This window comes from Octodon degus, unplaced genomic scaffold (assembly GCF_000260255.1).
Source record: "Octodon degus isolate 3935 unplaced genomic scaffold, OctDeg1.0 scaffold00276, whole genome shotgun sequence".
Classification (NCBI taxonomy): Eukaryota; Metazoa; Chordata; class Mammalia; order Rodentia; family Octodontidae; genus Octodon; species Octodon degus.
Genome location: NW_004524852.1, coordinates 1100076 through 1122945, shown reverse-complemented (window position 1 = coordinate 1122945; position 22870 = coordinate 1100076). Strand labels below are relative to the sequence as shown.

Sequence of the window (22870 nt, the reverse complement as noted above, 5' to 3'; positions counted from 1 at the left end):
GCATCTGCAGAAAGAGCGCTTCATAGAATCAGGGCCAGGATGTCGCTGAACTCAGGGAGCACCAAACGTTGCCTCTGAGCAGATGTAAGCGTTTAATCTTTACGGAGCTACGAGGACCTACGAGGGCCGGAACCTTTCGGTTAGCTAAGTCGTCCGCCGTTAAACCTCTCCCCCTGCTCTTCCCACACTATTGTATCTCGCGACCGGAGCAGATGTGGGCGTTACCAATTAGAAGGCGGAAATAGGTTAGAAACTGTACACGTCTCCAGCCCCTTGAATGACCCATTGCGCAGACGCATTAGCTATCTCTGGCTGTAGTTCGCGGTGTGTGGAGGCAGCCTGCGTCTGCGCATTAGTTGTCTTGCGCCTTAGCCTCGCTGTACGCCTGCGCAACTTGGGGTGGGCGGAGCCGGGCCGGTTAGTGCGCGTGCGCAAATGCTACGTCCTACGTGGACGTCGCATCCTGTGGGAGTCGTGGAAGCGGGGCCCGGTGCGCTCAACTTGTAGCCATGTCGGCCTCTGTGGTGTCTGTTATTTCGCGGTTCTTAGAGGAGTACTTGAGCACCACTCCGCAGCGGCTGAAGTTGCTGGACGCGTACCTCCTGTATATACTGCTGACCGGAGCGCTGCAGTTCGGTTACTGTCTCCTCGTGGGGACCTTCCCTTTCAACTCTTTCCTCTCGGGCTTCATCTCTTGTGTGGGAAGCTTCATCCTAGCGGGTAATTCGACACGTAGTCCCGATAATAATGCGTTACTTTGGTGCTCGGCTTTGTTCTCTGTATTCTTCGCAGCCTGTCTGACACTGTGAGGGGAAGTTGAGGCTCAGAGGGGGGTGGTGTGCCTCATATATCAAACAGCTGCTGAGGAGCTGGAGTTAAATAGCTGAAGAAATCCCCGTCATGTTATTACCGTCCAGTCTGGTAATACACACCCACCTTCCACTTAGTTTTAACACACCCTTAAAGTTGGCATAGTTCTACATGAAAAAAAAAAAACCAAAAACCCAAAAATCAAACTAAACAAAACAAAAAAGCTAACCGTGAATCATCTCTTTAATTCAGGCTTGGTTACTGCTGACCTCTGGTGAAATGTTTTAATGAAAGCGTGAGAAATACAAATATAAATGCTTTGCTGGTTGTGTCAGTCTTATTTGATTTTGAGTTTTAGCTGCTTCTGCTTATTGTGAATGAAGTTAATCAGCTTATTTCATTATTGTATTAGAATTTTATTCATATGAAATTATCTTAATTTTTTCTAATTCTCCACGTTTGATAACCTTGTAATACTGCCTTAATGAGCACTGCTTTTTTTTTTTTTTTTAAATAAATGTTTACCAAAATCTGAACAGGATTCAGTAAATAGTTTAGCCCAGGACTGTTAGCCTTTCCATTTTATAAGTGGTCATTCTATGGGCCATTCTTGTTACTGGTATGGTTGCTGAACAGCCCAGTGCAAAGACCCTGCGTGTAGTACCTAACAGATGAAAAACAATTTTCTGTGTGATAATTGTCAGTTAGGCTGTCAGTCCTATTGAGTTGAATACAAGGTATTACAGTAAATGCTTTGGAGATTTATTAGCTTTGTGCTCCTTGTCTTCAGAGTTTACAGTCTGGTTGGGGGCATAGATAAGATTCAGTGTTAGATTTTTTCTTTTTTCTTTTGAGACTTCATGTAGTCTTCCATAATTAAAGTTAGATCTGTAGAATGCATTTTCCATATTCACGTTGCTAGTTCAGGCTCCTCAGTGATATTGGTACTTCTCAGACTTAAAAAGGCCTAAGAGCTGGATGATCTTTGTCCTAGCTGACGCTTGAGTTGTGAAATCAGAATTTTAAAAAATCTTTGTATTTATTTATTTGGTACAGGATCTCACTACCCAGCGTGGACTCATAGTAATTGATCCTCCTGTCTCAGCCTCCCCAGTGCTGGGATTACAGGTGTGCACCACCATGTCCGGTTTTGGTGGCCAGCTCAGGGTGGGACTGGCACAGCATGTGGTACCAGGGATTGGACCCAGATCCTTGTGTTTGCCAGGCAGAGGTGCTTGGACCATAGAGCTATCTCCCTGGCCCTGGAATTAGATTTTTCTTTCTTTTTTTGAATGGAATTAGATTTTTTTTTTTTTTTTTGTATTTTAGGGAAGTGTCTACAGACTATTCAGAGTCTCACTACTAGATTGGACTCAGTGATCTTCCTGTTTACATCCTCCCAAGAGCTGGGATTACAGGCACATGCCACCATGCCCAGTCTCAATTGCATCTCAGCATGCCCCGGGGGATGGGCTGGCACGGCAGTCTCAGGGATTGAACCCCTGGCCCCTGTGCCTGCTTGCAGGTGCTTTAATCCCCTGAGCTATTTGGCTGGCCCTTGGAATTAGATTTTTGATTGGATATTTAATTATGATATTTGAGTTTTGCCCTACATCACTAAGACCTGGTTCCCTATGTCACCATTTTAACCTATGTTCATTTGTGCCTAGTACTATTCATTACTAAAAGTTTTAGTAGCCAACCAGAAGAAGGGAACATTGAGAACAACTGGTATCTATATCTATATCTATATCTATATCTGTATCTATCTATCTAACTATATTTTAATTTTTTGCCTCAATATATGAAAGAGAAGTAACATGTTGGGACCTGAAAACTAACTACTTAAAAAAAGAGACCTTAGCTTGTATGGTGTGGCCCAGACCTGTAATCCTACCACTCTGGAAGGCTGAGGCTGGAAGAATCCGGATTTCAAACCATCCTGAACAACTTTGTGACTTAGGGAGATTCTGTCTGAAAATAGAAAAATGGGGTAGTGGTGCAGCTCATTGTGTAGGTCCTGAATTCAGTCCCCACTATTGGTAACTGAATAATAGGAACCCTCTCCATGCTGAATTCATCTTGGTTTCTTAAGCCTCTGTGGTTAAGAATGACTTCAGAGCAGAGCCAACTGTAGTGACACTGGGACGCTGAGGCAGGAGGATTGTTGCAGTTTAGACCAGTATGAATTACTATATAGCCAGACCCTGTCTTAAAGAATTCAAAAGGGTGTGGTGGCACACATTTGTAATTCCAGCACTTCCAGCACTCAGGAGACTGAGACACGATCATTCCAAGTTTGATACCAGCCCGGGCTACAAAGTAAGCTCAAGGACAGCCTGAACTGCACAGTGAGACTCCCCCCGCATCCCCCATGTCAAAAAGACAAAAAAAAAAAAAGCAAGGCAAAATGATGGTGGTTTGATGCAGAGTGGGCATTAACTAGTTATAGATTAATTAGGAAAAGCCACAGATTTTTTTGAGCAGGTCACTTGGTTATACCAAGACCCATTTTTGAACCTGTTGAGGCTAAAATTGAACTGGTAAGCTTCTTTCCAATGGGGAGTAGATGGCTTACTATTAAAGAGTATGTTTAAAGGGCCAAGGAGGTAGCTCAGGGGCATAAGCACCTGCCTGGCATATACAAGGTCCTGAGTTTGATCTCTGGTACTGGAAACCAACCAACCAAGCAAACAAAAGAATGTTTAGTGCTGGGGAGATGACTCAGTAGAATAAGTGCTTCCCTGGCAAGCGCAAGGGCCTGAGTTCAATCCCCGGTTCAAAAAAAAGTACACTTGGGCTGGGGAGATGGCTCAGTGGAAAAGGCGCAAAAGAATGTTTAGTGATGGGACCTTAATAGTGAGATTGATGGAGGGGATAGATTGAGATTTCCATATCTGTTAGATAGCAGGTTATAGGATCAGAGAAAAGTTCCTTCAGATTTTTTCTTTCTCCTTAGGGTAACCTTATGATGGTCTAGTCTTGTTGACATATTGTTGCAGACTTTCCTGCAGTACAGCCTCTGATAAAACCAGGCTGTCCTAAACTGGTAGTGAAATTATTTACATTTTTACCTAAAAGAGTGAGAAAACACCAAAATCTCTATGTGTTTTGTGCTCAGGCAGACATGGAGGGTATATTCTGTGAGACCTAAAGTTTCTGTGCAGTTGTTCTAAGAAACATGTCAGCAGAGCCTGTCCTGGTTCTTTGTGCTAAGTCTGTCCATGACAGGACCAGTCTTGCTTTCTTTATTGAGAGGCAAAGAATGATGGGAAAGTGTTGAAGGCATAAGCACAGTGTCAGCTAGGTGAGAAAGGTGTTTTTTTTTTTTTTTTTTTTTTTTTGTAATAAGAGATCAAGTAAAGTAACAAAAGTGGCTGCAGGAAAAGGACTGATGATGATTCACTGTTAGCTCAGAAAGATGTCATCTGCATTTCTTTTGATAACATTGAGTTTAGCACAAATCAAATAGCATAAATCTACCTCTGCTGCTAGTACAGATCTGGATTTAATAGGAAACTTGAAATTTGGATGCTTACAATTGTTTTGATAGTTGAGAAAGGAAATCTTGTGCTTGGTGGTGGTGGTGCTGAGGTTTTAAACTTTCTGGGTTGTGTGTGGGTTTTTTTTTTTTTTTTTTTGCAGTGATTGAAGGAAGCCAGTCTGGCTGAAGAACAGAGATTTTAAGAAATCATGTTGAAGGATTAGGTGGTGCTGGATGCTAAAGCTCCAGGTACCAGGCCAAATAATTTGGACTATAGGTTATATGAGAGCATCTGAGGGCCGGGGAGATGGCTCAGTGGAATAAGCGTTTCTCTGACAAGCACAAGGGCCTGAGTTCAATCCCTGGTTCCGCAAAAAAAAAAAAAAAAAAAAAAAAAAAAAAAAATTCTGAGATTTTTTTTCTTTTTTTAAGGAAAGAATACTTAAAATTGTTAGTATGTAGGGATGAATTGGATGGAGGAGTTCTTTAGTCTGATGCCCTAGTTTCTTTGTGGTAGTTTATTTTTCTTTCCTTCTTTTTTTTTTTTTTTTTCAGAACCGGGGATTGAATTCAGACCCTTGTACTTGCCAGGGAAGCTCTTATTCTACTGAGCTATCTCCCTGGCTCCTTTATTTTTCTTTTGCATTAGCTTATCATATGCTCTTTGAAAATAGTACATTGAAACCAACTTAGAATGCTGCCACATTATAAAAAAGCCCAGGGGCTGAGGAGATAGCTCGGGTGTCTAAGCATCTACGTGGCAAGTGCAATGACCTGGGGTTCAATCCCCAGTACCACATGCTGTGCTGGCCCTATGCTGAGTCAGCCACAAAAACTGACTGTGATGGTGCATGCCTGTAATCCCAGTGCTGAGGAGGATGAGACAGGAGGATCACTACGAGTTGGAGCTGCATAGTGAGACCCTGTACCAAATAAATAAATAAATAAATAAAGCCCAGCAGTATGAAAATGATTTTTTTTTTTTCTTCATGGCTGAAAGACATGATTTCAGGAAGATTTATTCAGGATTTTCAGAAAAATTGCCAGTGCAATATGGAGAATACAGGTTTTTTTTGTTGTTGTTGTTTTGTTTTTTGTTTTTAAAATCAATAATATAGTATAGTAGTCTTTAAAAAGACTTCTGGGGCTGGGGAGATAGCTCAGTAGAATAAGTGCCTGCTTGGCAAGTGCAAGGTCCTGAGTTCAATCCCTGGTATTGCCTAAGATGTTTAATATTCAGACAGATAGTGAGATCAAGTTCAACAGCCTACGTTGTATGGTAATAACAATAAGCTTTTCTTCTGGAGGGTTAACAACCTAAGTTTGCAGACCAAAATTAGAGAAAAAGGAGGGCCGCAAGGAAAGCCAACATCTTGGCCCTAGACTTCCAAGGTCAGTTAAGACTCAGAACATATGAGAACTTGTACTGTAACATCATCTAATTCAGTACTATCCCAAATTTTCTGATCAAGGAGATTATAGGGCCAAAGAAGAAAGTGATTGATGATGTAGAGTGTGCCTAAGGAGAGTCACATGGAGAGAAAACTTTCTCTCAGGCTTTCACAGAGAACACATTGGCCAAGCAGTGGCCTTGACTCATCCACATGGCTGACACTGACAAAGGGTCTACAGTCTGAGGTACAGGATCTCAGGATAAATCCTGAGGGGAGTTGACTGACCTTATCAGATCCAAAAGCTACAACTTTTGTTGCATAGATCTTGCTTTATCTTGGTCTTAACCATCTAGCAGAAAAGTATAAAAACGAAGTATAAGAAGTAAAGCCATGGTGTTATGTTGAGCTGTAGGGGACTCTTGTCAACAATTTCTGACATTGCCAGTGAAATGGAAGACCCAGTACTATTATGAACTACTGGACTTTTTTTAGAATATTTTGCTGAGTTAACACACCTATAATATTCAAATGACGGAACTAAACAAAAAGGGATACAGATGAATGTCCATTTTGTATCTGTATTCAAAATGGTTAAGGTAGATATATAATTACATTCTCTTAATGAATAGAGGGATTTGTTCTAATAGTGTTTGTAAATAGGATATCATGTCTGCATCTTGTATAGCAAATAACCACTAGGAAGAGAGTATACAATGTGTTGATTATTGGAACTGACCTACCAATTTGATTTGAAACTGTCTCATTGCTATTTGTTTCTAATAAAATTATGGAAAAAAAATCCCTGGTATTCAAAAAAAAAAAAACACTTCTGAGACTGAAATTTTTTCTCCAGACAAGTTTTGAACATTCTCAGTAGTTGACTCTGTGTCTTATTAGATCTCGTAGGAATACCGCTGTCTCTTTTTGAGAGAACATTCAAGTGTTGGCAACCCTTTAATTCTTCCTTTTTAACCTAACTTAAATTGGTGCTTATTTATTGAGCCAAGAATTGAACTCAGCTCCTCACACTTGCCAGACAAGTGTCATGCCACTGAGCTATTTTCCGGCCCCTGGGCTCATTTATAGTGTTATTTAGGAGAAAGAAGTGGAAACAGTAAGACTGTCTTTATCAAATCAGTTTAGTTTTAGTTGTTTTTTTTTTTTTTTTTGATGGTGCTAGGGATCAAACCAAGGGCCCCACACATGCTAGGCAAACATTGTACACTGAGCTATATTGTCAATTCTTAAAATTAGTTAAGTCATTTTGTAACTTACATCTCTTCTCCAACCTGTGAAGCAATTTTGTCTTTTATCCATTTATTTATTTATTAGAGAGAGAGAGAGAGAGAGAGAGAGAGAGAGAGAGAGAGAGAGAGAGGTGTGTGTGTGGCCAGCTCAGCCCACCAGGGGGCGGGCTGGCTGGCATGTGGTGCTGGGGGATTGAACTGTGGTCCCTGTGCTTCGCTGAACTTGCTCCAGTCAGGTGCTTTAGACCACTGAGCCATCTCTCCAGCCCCAATTTTGTCTTTTAAAATTAAAAAGTTTTGTAATTACTTTACAAATCCAAAAGGAGTTTGAATTTGAAAGGCAAGTGGACTTAACCCAGAATGTTTTCTATCCTAATGGAAGTACTGGGGTCCAGTCTTTCTTTTCAAATTTTTTATCAGATTTATAGGTCTCCTATAACTGCTGTCTAGGAGGCAGGAAGTGTGCCATCCTTGTATTTGCTTGCCCTATTTCTAAATATCTTCATATGCGTTACTACCTCTTCCTCCTCAGTGCCCTAGGCTCTCAGTATCTCTTATCTAGACTTCTGTAGTCGTCCTCACGGGCCTTCAGCCTCTGGTGCCTCTCTTCTAGTCTATCTTCCAGTGGCTTGCAAACTTGCATGCTTAAATTTCACTTACAAATCTGATTATGTCACTCCCTAGGTCTCTGGCTCTCAAAACAAAGTTAACAGATTTTTGTGGCGAACAGGTTCTTTCCCAGTCTGGGCTTGGCAGTATCTCAGTCTTTTTCTCTTGCCTTTGTCTCCTCTCTACTTTGTGCGCTAGCATTATGGAACTTTTGCCACTCTCTGAACATTCCATGATTATAAGCTTTGTTTTACCTTTGACTGTTTTCAAAATTCATCATTTCTTAAACTTTCAACTTAAGTATTCCTTCCTTTGGAATCCTTTCCTGACTTTCCTAGCATATCGAGATTCCTGCTTCGCTGTGTGTGTTGGGGGGAGGGCCTTAGAGAAAGAGAGATAGGACATTTGTACGGAATTTGTGGTACTGCCTGTTTTCCCTCTGAAATGTGAATTCTTGAGGGCAGGGACTGTATCTCTGCTGTCTCTATCCCTAGCACTATATATATTAAAGTGTGATTACTTAATTTAAGGAACGCTGAGCAATTAAGTTCCAGGTTCTCTGCCAGGGTGCTAGAGATTCAACTGGTGAAGTGCACATAGTCCTTAATGCCATGAAGTAGAGTCTAGTGGGAAAGTAGGCAAATGCCTGTGGTTATAGTGCTGATGGAGAGTTCTGGATGATAATAGGAACTTGGTGGTACCCAGACTTGCCTGGTGGTCATGCAGTAATGCTTCCCTAGTGTTCACTTTCTCAAAATATGCTTCATAGATTCATACTCTTTTGTCTGTTTCCTTTTTCTGTATTTTTAGTTGATGATCGTGTTTTATGTTTTCACTAAAAAAAGAACTAGATCAGAATCCCTTTTATCTTTCACTGAATTACACCAGTGTACCTCCTCCTGTACCCATATTTCTGACTGACTTCCCACTGCGGTGAAGGATGCATCTCTTCCTTGTCAGCATCTAGCTCTACTCCTGAAAGGATTTAGTCTTGCTCACTGCGGTACTCAACATCTGCAGTCGCCCATCCTACACTATTGTTTTCTTTTCTCTACTGGATCATTCTCATTATTTTGATCTGCTCTACTATTGTTCAGTTTAACAAAATTCCACTTGACTCCAGGTACAGCTGCTATTTCTTCTGTATCATAGAAGTCTGGAAAGAATAATCTGGTTATCATTTCTAATTTTTTACTTTCCATTCCTTCCTTAACCTGCCTTGGTGGTGGTTTGTTTTCACTGCTTCCCAAAACTATTCTTGCCAAATTGCCAAATCTAATGGTAATCTACCTCACCTTAATCTGACCGCTCTATAATACTTAGCATTTAACGTAGTTGCTTCTTTGTAAGTGAAACATAGTATCTGCTTTTTAAAAAAGCTCTTATAACCACATTCTGCATGTTTCTTCTCACTGGTTTTTCCTTTCTGCTGTATGCTTTTCTGTTTGAGGTCCCTTCACTTCGTGTTTCTTTACATAGGTGAATTTCAATATCCTATACCTATAACCTATTTGAATAATCAATACCTACAACTTCTGCATTTATATTTTTAGTTTGAACCTGCTCCCTCAATTACAAGTTAGTTAATCCACTTGCCAGCTAAGTATTTCTACTTGATGTCTGCTGTGTTCCCTCATGTTAAATGTCCTAATGGAACTTTTCTGCTCGCTATCTGGTCCTTTACAAGAAAGTATGTGATACCAACATTGGTTAAGTTGTGGAGATTGAATATTTAGAAGGTTACTCTCATCCCACATTTTTTCTTGTCTCTCACATCCATTTCATCAGCAAGCTCTGTGTTCTCCCAAATGTAGCCTGTATCTCTTCGTTTATGACCATTTTTATCATCATTACCTTGTGGTCTTTGGCTCTGAAATAATTTCTTTTAACTCTTCAAACTTCCTTCACACTGCATTTCTAGCAACCTTCAAAGTGTAAATCAAATCAGTTATGTTTCTTAGCTACTCATGTCTTTGAAATACAGTTCTATTGCACTTAGACTTAAATCCAGATGCTTCTGAAGCTTTCAAAACCCAACAGGGTTTTTCTTCTTCCCCTCAATCACTGCTGTCTGGTTAGTCTGACTTGTTATTCCTAGAACATGTCAGGATTGTTCTCACTATCTAGAATTGTCCATCTTCATACTTTTGAAACGCTGGTTTTAGGTAGCACTTCTTAAAAAGATTTTCTGTGACTACAGAATAAAAATGCTTTCCTGTTTCTATTATCCTGATGTTCCCTTCTTTATTTCCTTATAACATTTGCCGTATGTCTCTTTCCGTAGTTTCTTAGAAGCTAAACTCTTGTCTTTCTTGTTCTGTGCCTTGTTTCCAGTACTTGGAATGACACCTGGGTTGTAGTAGATGCTCAGAAATTATTTTGTGGAATGCATGAATATTTATGGAGCTAGATTAAATTAGAACTGCTAAATGGAACAGATTGCCTCGGGAGGTAGTACATTTCCATCTTTGGAAGCACTCAGGGAGACACAAGATTCTTTATGAAGGAGGTTTTTTTTAAGAGATACCATTCTTTGCCTTTTCTGTTCCCAGTGTGTCTGAGGGATATGACACTTTTATCAGTACCACAGGATCTGAAGTGTTTGCAGTTCTTCTGGAGATGGCTTACTACATCCTGTGAAGAGTGAATATACTTTGGAAACAGAAGCATCAGTGGAGCGTTGGTCTCTGTATTTGGGTCATTTTCTGTCCTGGTGGGATTCTGACTCTTATGTTGACATTGTGATAACTTGTGTTACTGTGATCATGATGAGGATGACCTCCATGGCTTTACCTGCCTTTACAGTGATTTTTTTCTTCTGTTTTCTAATTTGTCCCCCAAATGCTTGGATCTTTTTTCTTTTTTATTTTTTTGGCAGAACTGGGGTTTGAACTCTTGCCCTTGTGCTTGCCAGGGAAGCACTTATTCCACTGAGCCATCTCTCCGGCCCCGTTGTCCCCCAAATGCGACTTTACCATTTGCTCTCCTTTCCAGTTATCAGTAAGTTTAGTGTCTGTTTCTCCAGATGTTTTAGTTTCCAACTAAAACAAATGACCAAAGAATTAAATATATCATTATAAATATTTTGAAGCAGAGAGATATAGAGTGGAATTATTATTTTGCCTTTTTTTTACTACTTACTTGCCTTACTTTTTACTACTTACTTAGTAAAAGTAAGTAGTTTTCTTTTGGCGTATAAGAATTTACCATATTTTCTAAAATAATTGCATGGGATTTCATTGCATTATCATTTTTTTCCAACCTAATAAACATGCAGTTATAATGCTCTATAAGATACATTCCTTAATCAAAAGGTAAAAACACTTTAAATATTAATGGATATTGCTTGTTGCTTTTCCAATAGAGAAGATAATCTGTACTTCCCACAGCAGGATTTTAATTGGTTGCCCTCGCTGCAGTCAGTGTCCTTCCTGTTCAGGAGGGGCAGGGTGCCTGAAGAGACCAGTGCCACCCATAGTGTTTACATGTTTAAGCATAATGATAACAGTTTCCATGGTGATGGACTCTGGAGAAATAGTCTGATACTTTTCTAACCTTTAGAATAGATTTTAAATCATTTCTCCTTTTTTGTTAGTGATAGAATGGATGTTAGCCTGAAGCAAATCTGAGTTTTCTTAAGTGATGTTATTTATCACAGGCATTGGGTATTTCAGAAAAATGTACTCCTGAAGCTTCCTTTTCGTGTCATTGGTGACTGCTGCTAATGTGCCATGTAAGGCTATATAAATGTGGCAGTGGTGAGTTCTGTCAGATTACATGACTTGGGTCTCCTGTCTTTTTTGAGATAAGTGCTGGGTAGAACTTCAGATCAAAGATAGTTTATCTACAACTATGAAGTCCTTAGGGATGCACATTCATAGTATCTTGTTGTCCAGTGTGTATATATTTTATTAGAAAATAATTCATTTTTTTGCCATTCAGCCCAGCTTTTTTGTTATTGTTTCAGTTATATTTCCATCTAATGTGTTGGCAAAGATGGTTTATTTTAAAGAAGTATTTATATTAGGAGATGAGGGTTTTATAAAAATTTTTAAATTTTTTTTTGAACTAAGGCTTTCATTGATATTTGTTTATTTTTCAGATAGTGTCTTGCTATGTAGTTCAGACTGGGCTTGAACTTACACTGTGATCTACCTGCTTCAGCCTTGCCCATGGACATGTTGCTCTAAACCTAAACTCAGAAAGCACTGACTCTCACTGCAGGTAGAAATCTGGCAGTGGGCTGGTGTCTCATATGTGAGCTCATCCCGACACCTGCTGTGGCCTGGTTGTTGCATAGGCCAGCCCAGTTCATCCACAGCTGGATGAACACATGAGGTTTCTTATGGGCCCGAGTTAGAAATAGGTACATCTTTCTTAGGAAGAATGTCTTGGTTTCATTCCCCTTTATGAAATGAAGGCTACTGAAAAACAGGAAAGGTTTGGGAGGCAAATGCTTAGGGAGTTTGTAACAAGAGACCACTGTGCTCTTGAAGAACAATCAGAATGGCCAGAACTCACTAGTGCCTGCTGGGGTAGCAGAGCTAGAAAAATGGTGGTTTAATTAAGACAAAGCCAGGGAGGGCCTGGGGAGACAGCTCAGTAGAATAAGCGCTTGTCTGGTAAGCACAGGGTCCTGAGTTCAATGCCCAGTACCGCACCAAAAAAAAAAAAAAAAAAAAAAAAAAAGGCAAAGCCATAACACTCAACATATAGTGATTACGAAAACAAGAACAGTTTTTGGAAGGTTATTGATACAAAAAGACAGATGGCCCCATTTGTTACAGTATCCATCACATCACATTTGTGGTCTAGTTTAAAAATGAGTGAAGCAACAAAGGAATGAATGAAAGACACAGGAGCCTAGAGGAAAACAGAGTTTACAATATTTGTACACATTAGCCCTTCTTTTTTCCTGTGACTCACACCCAGGGCCTTGAGCATACCAGGCAAGTGCTCCAGCTTGGGGTGACATCTGGGTGTGCTTGGAATCACCTGTGGTTAACCTGTGTTCATTGTAGCATTCTCATTAACTTCATTTATTTACTTTGTTTGTTTGTTTTTTTGAGAGAGTGTCTTGCTGTGTAGTTCAGGCTGGCCTCAAACTCATGGTGATCCTTTCACCTCAGCCTGCTGGGTGCTAGGATTACGGATGGGCATTACTATGCCTGGTGTCTCCACTCAACTTCATTGTCTTACCTTTTGGCTTCAGGTGGGACTTCAGAAAAAAACTATCAAAAAAACCAGTTGTGACAGTCTTTCCTATAAGAGGGTTAAAGGGTTTTGTTTCTTGTTTATGTATTTTTCTTTGCTTAAGTCTCTGGTTTTTAGTGCAACTCTTGAGAAATCTCCTTTTCCCCCTGAATTTTCCTTTTATAAATATTTAAGAGCGCAAAACTTGTGTATAGCTTGGTGAGTTTGGTATACTGTGAGACCATTATATAAAATAAAATAAATTAGGGGGCCGGGGAGACGGCTCAGTAGAATAAGCGCTTCCCTGGCAAGCGCAAGGGTCTGAGTTCAATCCCCGGTTCTGAAACAAAACAATAACAAAAAAACAAAAACAAAAAAAATAAAATAAAATAAATTAGATATAGAGACTAAAACTATTTCATTATTAAGGGCTGGCGAGATAACTTAGTGTACTGAGTGCCTGCTGAGGCAAGCGCAGGAAACGGGATTTGATCCCTAGTACCACATACCTCCCTGGCCCTGCCCTTGGGCACACTGAGCATGGTGGCACATGCCTGTAATCCCAGTATGGGGGAGGCTGAAAACAGGAGGATCACTATGAGTCTGAGCTGCATAGTGAGATCCTGTACCAAATTCAAATTAAAAAAAAAAAATAGCATCATTTCCCTTATGAGAGTTGCAAATTATAAATAGAACAAAATAAAAGATAGAGAACAGGTAGTAGAGAAATCTTCAGTGGAAAGGGGAATAAAAGATGGAGGGAGGAGGTAGGGAGGGAAAGGAAAGGGGTGAAAGAAAGAATTGGGGCTAAAATGGAGTTAGAGCTTATGCACATAGGAAGGAGACCAAAAGATGGAAGGAGCAGGGAGGACGAGGGTGGTATCAGTCAAAAAAATAAAATGTGTTATCTACAGGTAACACCCCCCCATAAGTGCAATTGTTGTATACTGCACATATGTATTAATAAAAATTAAAAAAAATTAATTCACGTCTGCTATCTCAATCAAGATACAGAATGTTGGGTGGGGAAGATGGCTTGGCAGTCTAAGTGCCTGCCGGTACTGCATGCTGTGCCAGCCACTGAGACCGGGCGTGGTGGCACATGCCTGTAATCCCAGCTCTAGGAAGGCTGAGACAGGAGGATCACTAAGAGTCCAAGCTGTGTAGCAAGACTGTGTACCAAATAAATAAATAAATAAAAAACACATACAGAATATTGCTAGTACACTAGAAGGCACCTTGTACATATGCATTCAAGGTACAGTGGTTGCGTCCTAGGATATGTGTGTGCTCATTAGCAGTTGTATTTGTTTTCTACTTCCAGATAATTTTTGTGTTTTACTCACTGTACAGTGTGCCTGAGAATACAGATCAACCCACAGAACAAAGCGGATTTCCAAGGCATATCCCCAGAGAGAGCCTTTGCTGATTTTCTCTTTGCCAGCACTATCCTGCACCTTGTCGTCATGAACTTCGTTGGCTGAATTGTTCCCATGCTTCATCGAGGAGAAGACTGGAAAAATGTAAGTTATGATCATAGCCTTTGTCCTATTATATTGATTTTAGAAAGAAAAATTAGGTGGGGCTGGTTTTGATCCTGTTTAGTAGGGTTCCCATATTAACAGCTAAGACGCTTGCAGAATTTTCCATTGCTCTTCAGAGTTTGCATCAGTATAATCCAACAGTGCTATTGTTGTTGGTCATTGTCTTCTTAATTGTTTTGTAAATGTGGTAATCACTAAGAACAACTCAAAGTTTTAAAGAACATGAATTGCGGGTTTTACCTTTAGATTTATTTGCTTTTGAGACTAGGGAGATAGCTCAGTGGAATAAGTGCTTGCCTGGCAAGCTCAAGGTCCTGAGTTCAATCCCTGGTTCTGCCAAAAAAAAAAATCCAGTAGCCTTTCTCAGTCATATTGTTAATGTGGTTGCAGAGGTGGTATGTTTGTCAATAATATGCTTGGAAAAGAATATGCCAGAACTAACCTCTTCCTATCACTGTGTGGAGAGCTATCACTTTTTACTAATCCAGAGATGTCGAACGTAAGAGTTATAGCAACCATGTGCAAAGTGCTATAGTGACAGTGACTGAGCTTCATTTTGTGGCATGAATTAATCAGTTACTTATAATATTACATAAAATCTTTGCCTTTGATACTACCTCAAGAACATTTCTGTTAGTTCAGGAAAGATTTTATTTTTAGTAGTAGTAAATTGGCAGAGATGGCTTATTTCACTGAAAAAATTTGAGTGAACCGCCTCTTTCTGCTATACTAATACAATTTAACTCCTCAGAACCTGGTTAAAATTTGAATGTTCCTTCCCTTGTCTCTCCCTATCTTTTGCTAGTTACTGGGAATGGCTTGTTCCTTGGATTCTAAAGAAAGGAAAATGTGGCTCCTGCTTTTAAAAGTGGACAGTCCAGTAGAGGAGAAGACATGCAAACATGACAATTAAAATACAGCACTGTCAGAGCGTCACCCAAGAGCTGAACTACATGTTGTTGGAAACAGAGCTGGGAAGGACTGTACTCTCTGGGAGCTAGTGGTCGTTCAGTTGTGTGCCCAGTGGACAACAGCTCTTACCGGGGCCTAGTGAACTATTCCAATAGGTAGCCTTGAGTGTGGGCAGAAAGCTGACCCGTGTTGAACTCATGCTTGTAAATATTGTAACTCTTGGCCTCTGACAGAGACTGTTGGAAAGGCCTTAAGGCTTCTGATGGTCTTTTTCTACCCTCTGGAGTTCTTTTAGATGAATCATGATGTATACTTAGCAAGGGGACAGAAAACATTTCAAGGATAGTCTTGCCTCAGAGAGATAGCAAATCATGGAAAATTATTTCCTGTGATCATCATGATTGGAGGAGGACTGTACTGCAGAGACTTTAGTAAATGACAAAAAAACACAACAAAGCCGCCTCAGCAGAAACTGTGCTGCAGACCATATTAATAACCTAGGACCACCTGTTCAGCTGGGAATTATGGCCCAAGGAGCAACAAAATCTTCCAGTCCCAGATTGCAGTGCTAAATCATCTCATAGAAAGCAGTATGTTTACAGAAAAATACTCTCTGGGGGATTGCCCAGAGTGTTTTCCTTCATTTGACATATACTACCCTGTCCTGCTCTTAGTGTTTTAAATATACATTTATTTGCCCCTTTTATGTAGTTTTAACTCAACTATATGTACAGTGTACTGAAACATGTTAGAAATAGGTTCCAAGTGAATTCTCAATATTTATACCAATTCAGAAGATAGAATAAAACAGATTCAATATTCTCCATATTTTTCAACTGTTTGCTATAAAAAATAAATATTTGTAGCATAACTAATCTTGCATGAATTTGAGGGTGCCATTTAAAGCTAGGGGCACCTGGCATGGTGGCACACAACTGTACCCGAGCACTTGGGAGGCGGAGGCAGGAGGATTGTTGTGAGTTTGAGACTAGCCTGGGCTATAAAGGCCATCATAGCAAGACCATGTTTAACAAAACAAACAAGCAAAACCCAACAACAACAACAACAACAAAAAGGAGGGACTATGCTAGAAAAGGCAGATCAGAAGAAAATGATATTTAACCAAGAATAAATCTAGAGGAAAAAATAGATAGGAGTGTTGGTGGCATGTCTTGCTTTTAAGTGATTCTTGTGTGGTATTATTTCATTTAAAATTAACTTCATAAGCATAGGCTTGCTGTTGTTACTTATAGCCAGGAACTGAGGTTTTGGAGAGTTTTGCTGGAAGTCTTTTTTTTTTTTTTTCCGGAACTGGGGATTGAACTCAGGCCCTTGCGCTTGCCAGGCAAGCGCTTATTCTACTGAGCTATCTCTCTGGCCCCTGGAAATCTTTTTGATAAATCTCCTAATTCAATCCAGCTTCCAAAACCAACTATTTCTGTACTCTATTTTTGCTCAAAGTTGTTTACCATATGTATAACATTATTTTTATTATGAGAATTTCATAAAGACAAAGAAAGCATAGATAACAACAGCCATGCCTGTATCTACCTGGAGTCGACAGATTTTGAACAGATTAAACATTATAGAGCTGGCTAATGTTGCATTTGAGTCTCTCTCTAGTCTCATTTACTTTCTTGTAAGATTTGAATTTCATGGCAGTTTTGTTCAGCCAGTACTACTGTAATATGCAGATCTAGTATTACAACCCTTCCTCCCTTTTCTCTGTCTTTCTTGTGTTTAGTACAGGGTCTTACTATGCAGGTCATACTTATAATGATCCTCTTGTTTCCAGCCTCCCCAGCGCTGGGATTGCAGACATGTGCCACCATGCCCAGTCTCGGTGGTCCAGCACTGGTGTGGCCTGTGGTTCGGGGGATTGAACCCCAGTCCCTGTGCTTGCCTAAGCAGGCGCTTACTCTGCTGAGCTATCTTGCCAGCCTAAAACTCAGATTATTATTAAAGATGTATGTGCTTTTTCTAATTATTTCCTGTTTTGTGCTTACATGTTTACATGAAATTTTTAAAAATTATGTCAGTCTATCAGATTTCTGAAAGGACATGAGAAAACAGGGACAGAAGTACACTGGGTCATAGCTGGAAAATTAAAGGTCCTGATACTTAATCCCTGGATCAGAGGGAAGGTGAGCAGGACACAGAGGGACAAAGCTCCCAAGGTGAAGCATTTTGTTTTTATAATGGACCTGTCCTTTAAATGCAGTGTTCAGACTTGGTGTAGTGGCACATGCCTATAATCCCAATAATCAGGAGGCAGAGGCAGGAGGATCCTTGTGGTTCTACGTAGTTCACTGCTAGCCTAAACTACATAGCAAGACTTTCTCAAACAAAAGCACTTCCCCCAAAAAATTCAGCAAAATTCAACATTCAGTCCTAACTAAATAAAGCAAGGAGGCTACTGGGTTGGGCAGAGCATTTTAACTGTGACAGCCAGTACTGTTAACAAATTTGCAATTGTGTTGACTTTTTGAATTTATCAAAGTTAATTTAGAGAGTAAAGGGAATTTTAGTGTTATTCTTTAAGCTGTACTGCCACCTAGTGGGTTGTGCTTTTCTTTTGCTAAGAGAATGTACTACCACCAGGCCAAAGACAAGCTGTTTTGGGGGCGGGAAAAAAAAACCCACTGATTTTTGTGGTAAAGCCTACTTTCTTTCCTGTCATAGGAGGGCAGCAGAGGTATGGGTAAATTTAAGAGCTGAGTCAGGGGTTGTTTTACATCCTGACCAGATGTGGGTGGTGTTGAGCTAGGGACAGTAGGGCACAGAAGCCTGGAGTGTCCTACACGGTCAGGCTCATAGGAGTCACTTACTTCTACATTTATTTTACCTACATTGAAATATGTGATTTTTTTTTTAAACCATTCATCCTGGGAAGGTAGACAAGAGGTAATTGAACTTCGGTGAACTTTAAGTTGACTTATGTAGTCCTGAACTAATAGTGGACTGTCTCGGACTTTAATAATGGTCATTTGGACTCCAGGCTTTGACATTTCTTGCTCTGTTATATTCATGGATGTCTGCATGGTGGATGTATACATCTCCCAATTAGAAGGTTTTTTTTTTTTTTTTTGGCAGAACCAGGGATTGAACTCAGGCCCTTGCGCTTGCCAGGGAAGCGCTTATTCCACTGAGCCATCTCCACAGCCCCTAGAAGGTTTTATTAATAGTATTAAACTTGCTTTTTTAAACAATGGAGCTGATTTAAGAGATGTTAATAGAGTGTCTCAGATGTTTCTGCCAAGTTTCTTAATATGTACAATAGAAATGCAGAATAGTAAAAATCAGGAGACTTGACTTTATCTGGCAAGAGTGACCCAGGACCTCTATCTTCCATGGTGTGGAATAGTGTGGGTCTACTTTGCCCAATATGATAACCCCAGCCATATGTGGTCACTGAACATTTGCAATGTGGCTGAGTGACTAAGGCTTTCATTTCATTACATTTTAACTAGTTAACAACCTATGGCTCATGCTGTGGTGTTGGGCAGCATGCTGCTGGCTGGACAGCACACTTTGTCAACTTTAGTTTCCCTATCTCTAAAATGAGGTGATCAGTGTAGCTGATCTCTGAAGCTCCTTCCATTTTTAGAATCATAGGACCTGACCTGTACCTTCTAAAATTATAGTAATTCACTGTGACCTCAGAACACTCTCTGAGTTGTATTATCTCCAATTTGTGTTTTAATTGGGTATCCAGGATCCAGTGAGATAGATTTAGAAAATCAACATTTGATCATATCTACCCTGTCCTACTGTTAGTAGAGAAAGTGCCAGAGAAGAATACACATTCCAAATAGAAATGACTCTGTCTAACATTATAATTTGTCTATACAAAGAATACTTTTTCTAACAGTTCTTTGTGTTGTTATTTGCTTTCTTTTATGATTAAAACAGAGTGATTAAGTGCCACTGTCTTTTCTGCATGGTGAGATAGACTGAGAAATCCTGTTATTTTTGACAGGATTTAACAGAAGGTATTATATTTTTTGCATGTCTCTGTATCAGGAGATTTTATTAGTCAGCTTCACAAAACTTTTATCCTCTGGTTAACACTCAAAACCATTCTTTTAACTGTTCTTTTCAACTTTGTTGAACTGACATCACAGAGTCCTAGAACTTAAGCTCTTGGAATAGTATCTGGTAAATATATCTTTGCCTTGAAAGAAGCGAGCAGATCTTTGTCAATAAATTCTTACTCTCATGAGTCAGTTTTGCCTTCCACGTGGACCAGCTTCAACATCTTAGATTTTTAAAATGTTTTAATATTATAAAATCCTGAAATAGACTTTTATATTAAACTTGAATTTCTAATTCTGAATGTGTCAAAGCTTTTTTTTTTTTTTTTTTTTAACTGAAGTAGCCTCTCTTACCATTAGAACTGATGGCTGCTAGAATGGATGCTATATTGGTCCATAGTCTACTGGCATTATTTGCTTTAACAAATTTGACAGAACAGATGAGTTCTGATAGGCCTATTTAATCTTATTTATCACTATGAACACTTTACTCAATGATTTTGCTTTTCTTTTATACATTTTCCACGATTCTACTGATATAAGAATGTTCTGCAGTTATATAGCATCTCTTTAAATGCAGTGTTAGTGAAAAACATTATGGTTAGAAGTTTAAAATCTTTAAAATCTGATGCTAGAATATCTAGGTTACTTGAATCATTACACAAAATAAGATGGTGTCTTTTTACCTACTTACATAGGTAGGCTTTTTCTTCTGAAAGGTAGCATTTCCCAATCTTTTTTTCTAGTCGTGGCATCCATAGAATATCACAGTGTGTTTATGACAGATGGGGAAAGGCTGGCTGCTTCTGGTGGGGAGTGTTGGTGCCTCCAGGGCCATGGTTCCTCCAGGGCCATGGTGCAGTCCTTTAGGTGGAGGTGAGAGGAGGCCTACATGGCTCCCTGGGAAGGAGCTAGCTCATATTTTTATAGGTTCCAGTTTCACATGGCTCTAGCAGCAATGTAGCCACTTCTCTTGGGGTTATTTTGCACCTTCTTACCAAAGCTAATCTTTAAACCAAAACTAAATTAAGCTGGGTACAGTGGTGCTTGTCTGTAATCCCAGCTACACAGAAGACCGAGGCAGGAGGATCCAAAGTTTGAGGCCAGCTGGGGAGAAAAAAGGTATGTGTATGTAGCTCAGTGGTAGAGTGCTCACTTAGAATGAATGCATAGGTCCTTTGGTTTGATCGCTAGTACCACAAAAGCAACAACCAAAAAAGCCAAAAAGCTCCAACCAGTAATAACTAAATTATTTCTTCTGTTGCCCGCTTCCCCCTGTTCCTTTGGTCTTTCATTAAATCTGAGGTTGAGAATTTTTCTCTGTTTTGTTCTTGTATCCTTTCTCTACATTACTGCCTTATTTTAGATACCAAAAAGTTCTGGAAAAACTGCAACCCCTTCACCTCAAAGAGTTGGTGGACCAGGAAGTCAGAGTGACTTCTGTAGTCATATAGATCACTGATGATAGAGCCAGTGTTAGAACTTGAATTTCTCAGTTCCTAGTCAGTTTTGTCTTGGTGGGTTCAGAGTTTAGGTCTGAACATTATCATCATCACTATCATCAGCATTGTTATTGCCATCATCACTACCACCATTATCACTGTGCTGGGGATGGAGTGCAGGGCCTCCACACTGAGCTATCTCCTACGGCTGTATTTTTTTAAATTTTGAGGTAGGTCCTATTGATTTGCTTAATTACCTATGCTGCGCTCAAATTCACCATCTTCCTGCCTCAGCCTCTGAGAATTCTAGGATTACACTTACGCATCATCAAACCTGACTTGAACATTATTTTATTTTTTAATTAATTAATAAATTAATTGGTATGGGGTCTTGCTATGCAGCTTAGATGCATAGTGAGCCTCCTGTCTCAGCCTCCCCAGTGCTAGGATTATAAGTGTGTGCCATCATGGTTTCGGTGGTTAGCTGGCATAGCCTGCGGTACCAGGGATCAAACTTGGGTCCTTACACTTGCCATGCATGTGCTTAGACCATCAGGCTATCTCCCCAGCCCTACAACATTATTTTTTTAGGTAATACTTTGATTAAAATATTTTGTGGAAAGTACCCCTTTGTGGATGCTGTTCTAATCTGTCTTAAATACTGTTCTCAATTTAAGAACCCTGTAACTGTTTTGGGAGTTTAGAGTTTAGATCAAAGGATTTGGGGTCCTGTCTGCAGTATCATAAACATTTTATCTTTCTTTTTCTTCCCCCCCTTTTTTTTTTTAGGTTCACTTTTTGATGTCCCCTGGATATGATTTCTTGAGATGGCAGCTTGTTGGACACATGGATGTTCAGATTTGTACTCACTGTCAACCTTGGTTGGTGTGTAGGTGGAAAGCCCAGAGAAGTTCACCTTGTGTCAGACCAGCTTTGTGATGAATGTTAGCATGACTTTTGCCTTTCATTAAGTGTTACCTTTTACCCTCCAAATTAAAAATTAATGCCACTCTTCTCTTTGCCTCTGATTTTATCTATCTATTTATTTATTTGATACAGGGTCTTACTATGCAGTTCAGACTCATAGTGATCCTCCTGTCTCAGCCTCCGTGGTGCTGGGATTACTGGGATTACAGGCTTATACCACCACATCCAGTTTGGGGGCTGGCATGGCATGTGGTACTAGGAAGGCACTTAGACTGCTGAGCTATCTCCTCAGCCCCTACTTTTTTTTTTTTTATGGTAGTGAAATCATTTTTCCCTTCATATTGGGTGTGCTAATAAAATAAACTGTTGAGTTGATAATTTACAGTGATGGACCTAGATCCTTGTTTTTATTACATATTTGAAGTTAGTGACCAGTTAGTGCTGTGACCTGAGGACAGTAGTGATGAGCCCATGGCACATGTGTTGTTTTTCTTTTAAGACAAATATGTTAATGTATGAGTTGGATTTTCTGGACTGAAACCCCAGTGTTCAGGTTTAAATCCAGTGTTGGCACTTTGTGATAAATAAGGGGGTTTTGGGTTGCAGATTGGGCACTCATCTAAAAAGTTCACCATCACTGCCCCTTGTCCTTTCCCAGGGAGGTAATCCTTTGCTAGTCCTTCGGTTGTTGCCACCACAGGTGGGCCTGCTCTTCTGACAGTGTATGCCTGAAACTACCATTAAGTGCTAGGTTAGGAATTGACGTAGTGTGTGCGTTCATGTTTACATTTGTTTCAGCGTGCTTTACTGTTAAAAGTGAGTCTTTTCACTGAATTTGAGTTGTGTAGTGAGACCCTGTACCAAATACATAAAATGGAAAAAAAAAGCTTTGTGGATTTTTTTTTTTTTTAATTTTTAAACATTGTCTAGTTATGTAGTGTGGACTGGTGATGAACTCAGTATGTGGCCCAAGCTGGCCTCAAACTCGCAGTGATCCCTGCCTCAGCCTCCCAAAGTGCTGAGGTTACAGGTGTGAGCCGCCATGCCTGGCCCGACATATGGTCTCTTTATAGGCAGTGTGAGCAAGGGCAAAAGTGGGAATTGTGTGCATGTTGTTTTGTAACATGAAGTTCTGCAGAGTACCTTCACAAATAGCTTTATTCTTGCAGTTATCTCAGAGATAACAGTCCTCATTGGATAGATGAAGATATTGATATAGTTTAGATTTCCAATAGTTTTAAGATCAGAGTTCATGACAAAGGTTGGGTGGAGCC

At 39.9% G+C, this 22870-nt stretch overlaps 1 protein-coding gene across 1 annotated transcript; it reads left to right on the top strand.

Annotated features, from left to right (window-relative positions):
* Positions 1 to 437: 437 nt before the first annotated feature.
* On the top strand, positions 438 to 21617 carry Dad1 (defender against cell death 1). Its single transcript, XM_004646641.2, has 3 exons — positions 438 to 720; positions 14091 to 14260; positions 21459 to 21617. The coding sequence occupies exons 1-2, from the start codon at positions 510 to 512 to the stop codon at positions 14219 to 14221; spliced, it is 342 nt and encodes a 113-aa protein (XP_004646698.1). The 5' UTR covers positions 438 to 509; the 3' UTR covers positions 14222 to 14260; positions 21459 to 21617.
* Positions 21618 to 22870: the final 1253 nt, after the last annotated feature.

Excerpts from the sequence above, each read along its gene's own strand:
- Dad1 (XM_004646641.2), top strand. The coding sequence starts at position 510 with ATGTCGGCCTCTGTGGTGTCTGTTATTTCGCGGTTCTTAGAGGAGTAC. Across the intron at positions 721-14,090 it reads GGGAAGCTTCATCCTAGCGG|TGTGCCTGAGAATACAGATC; the intron begins GTAATTCGACAC and ends CTCACTGTACAG.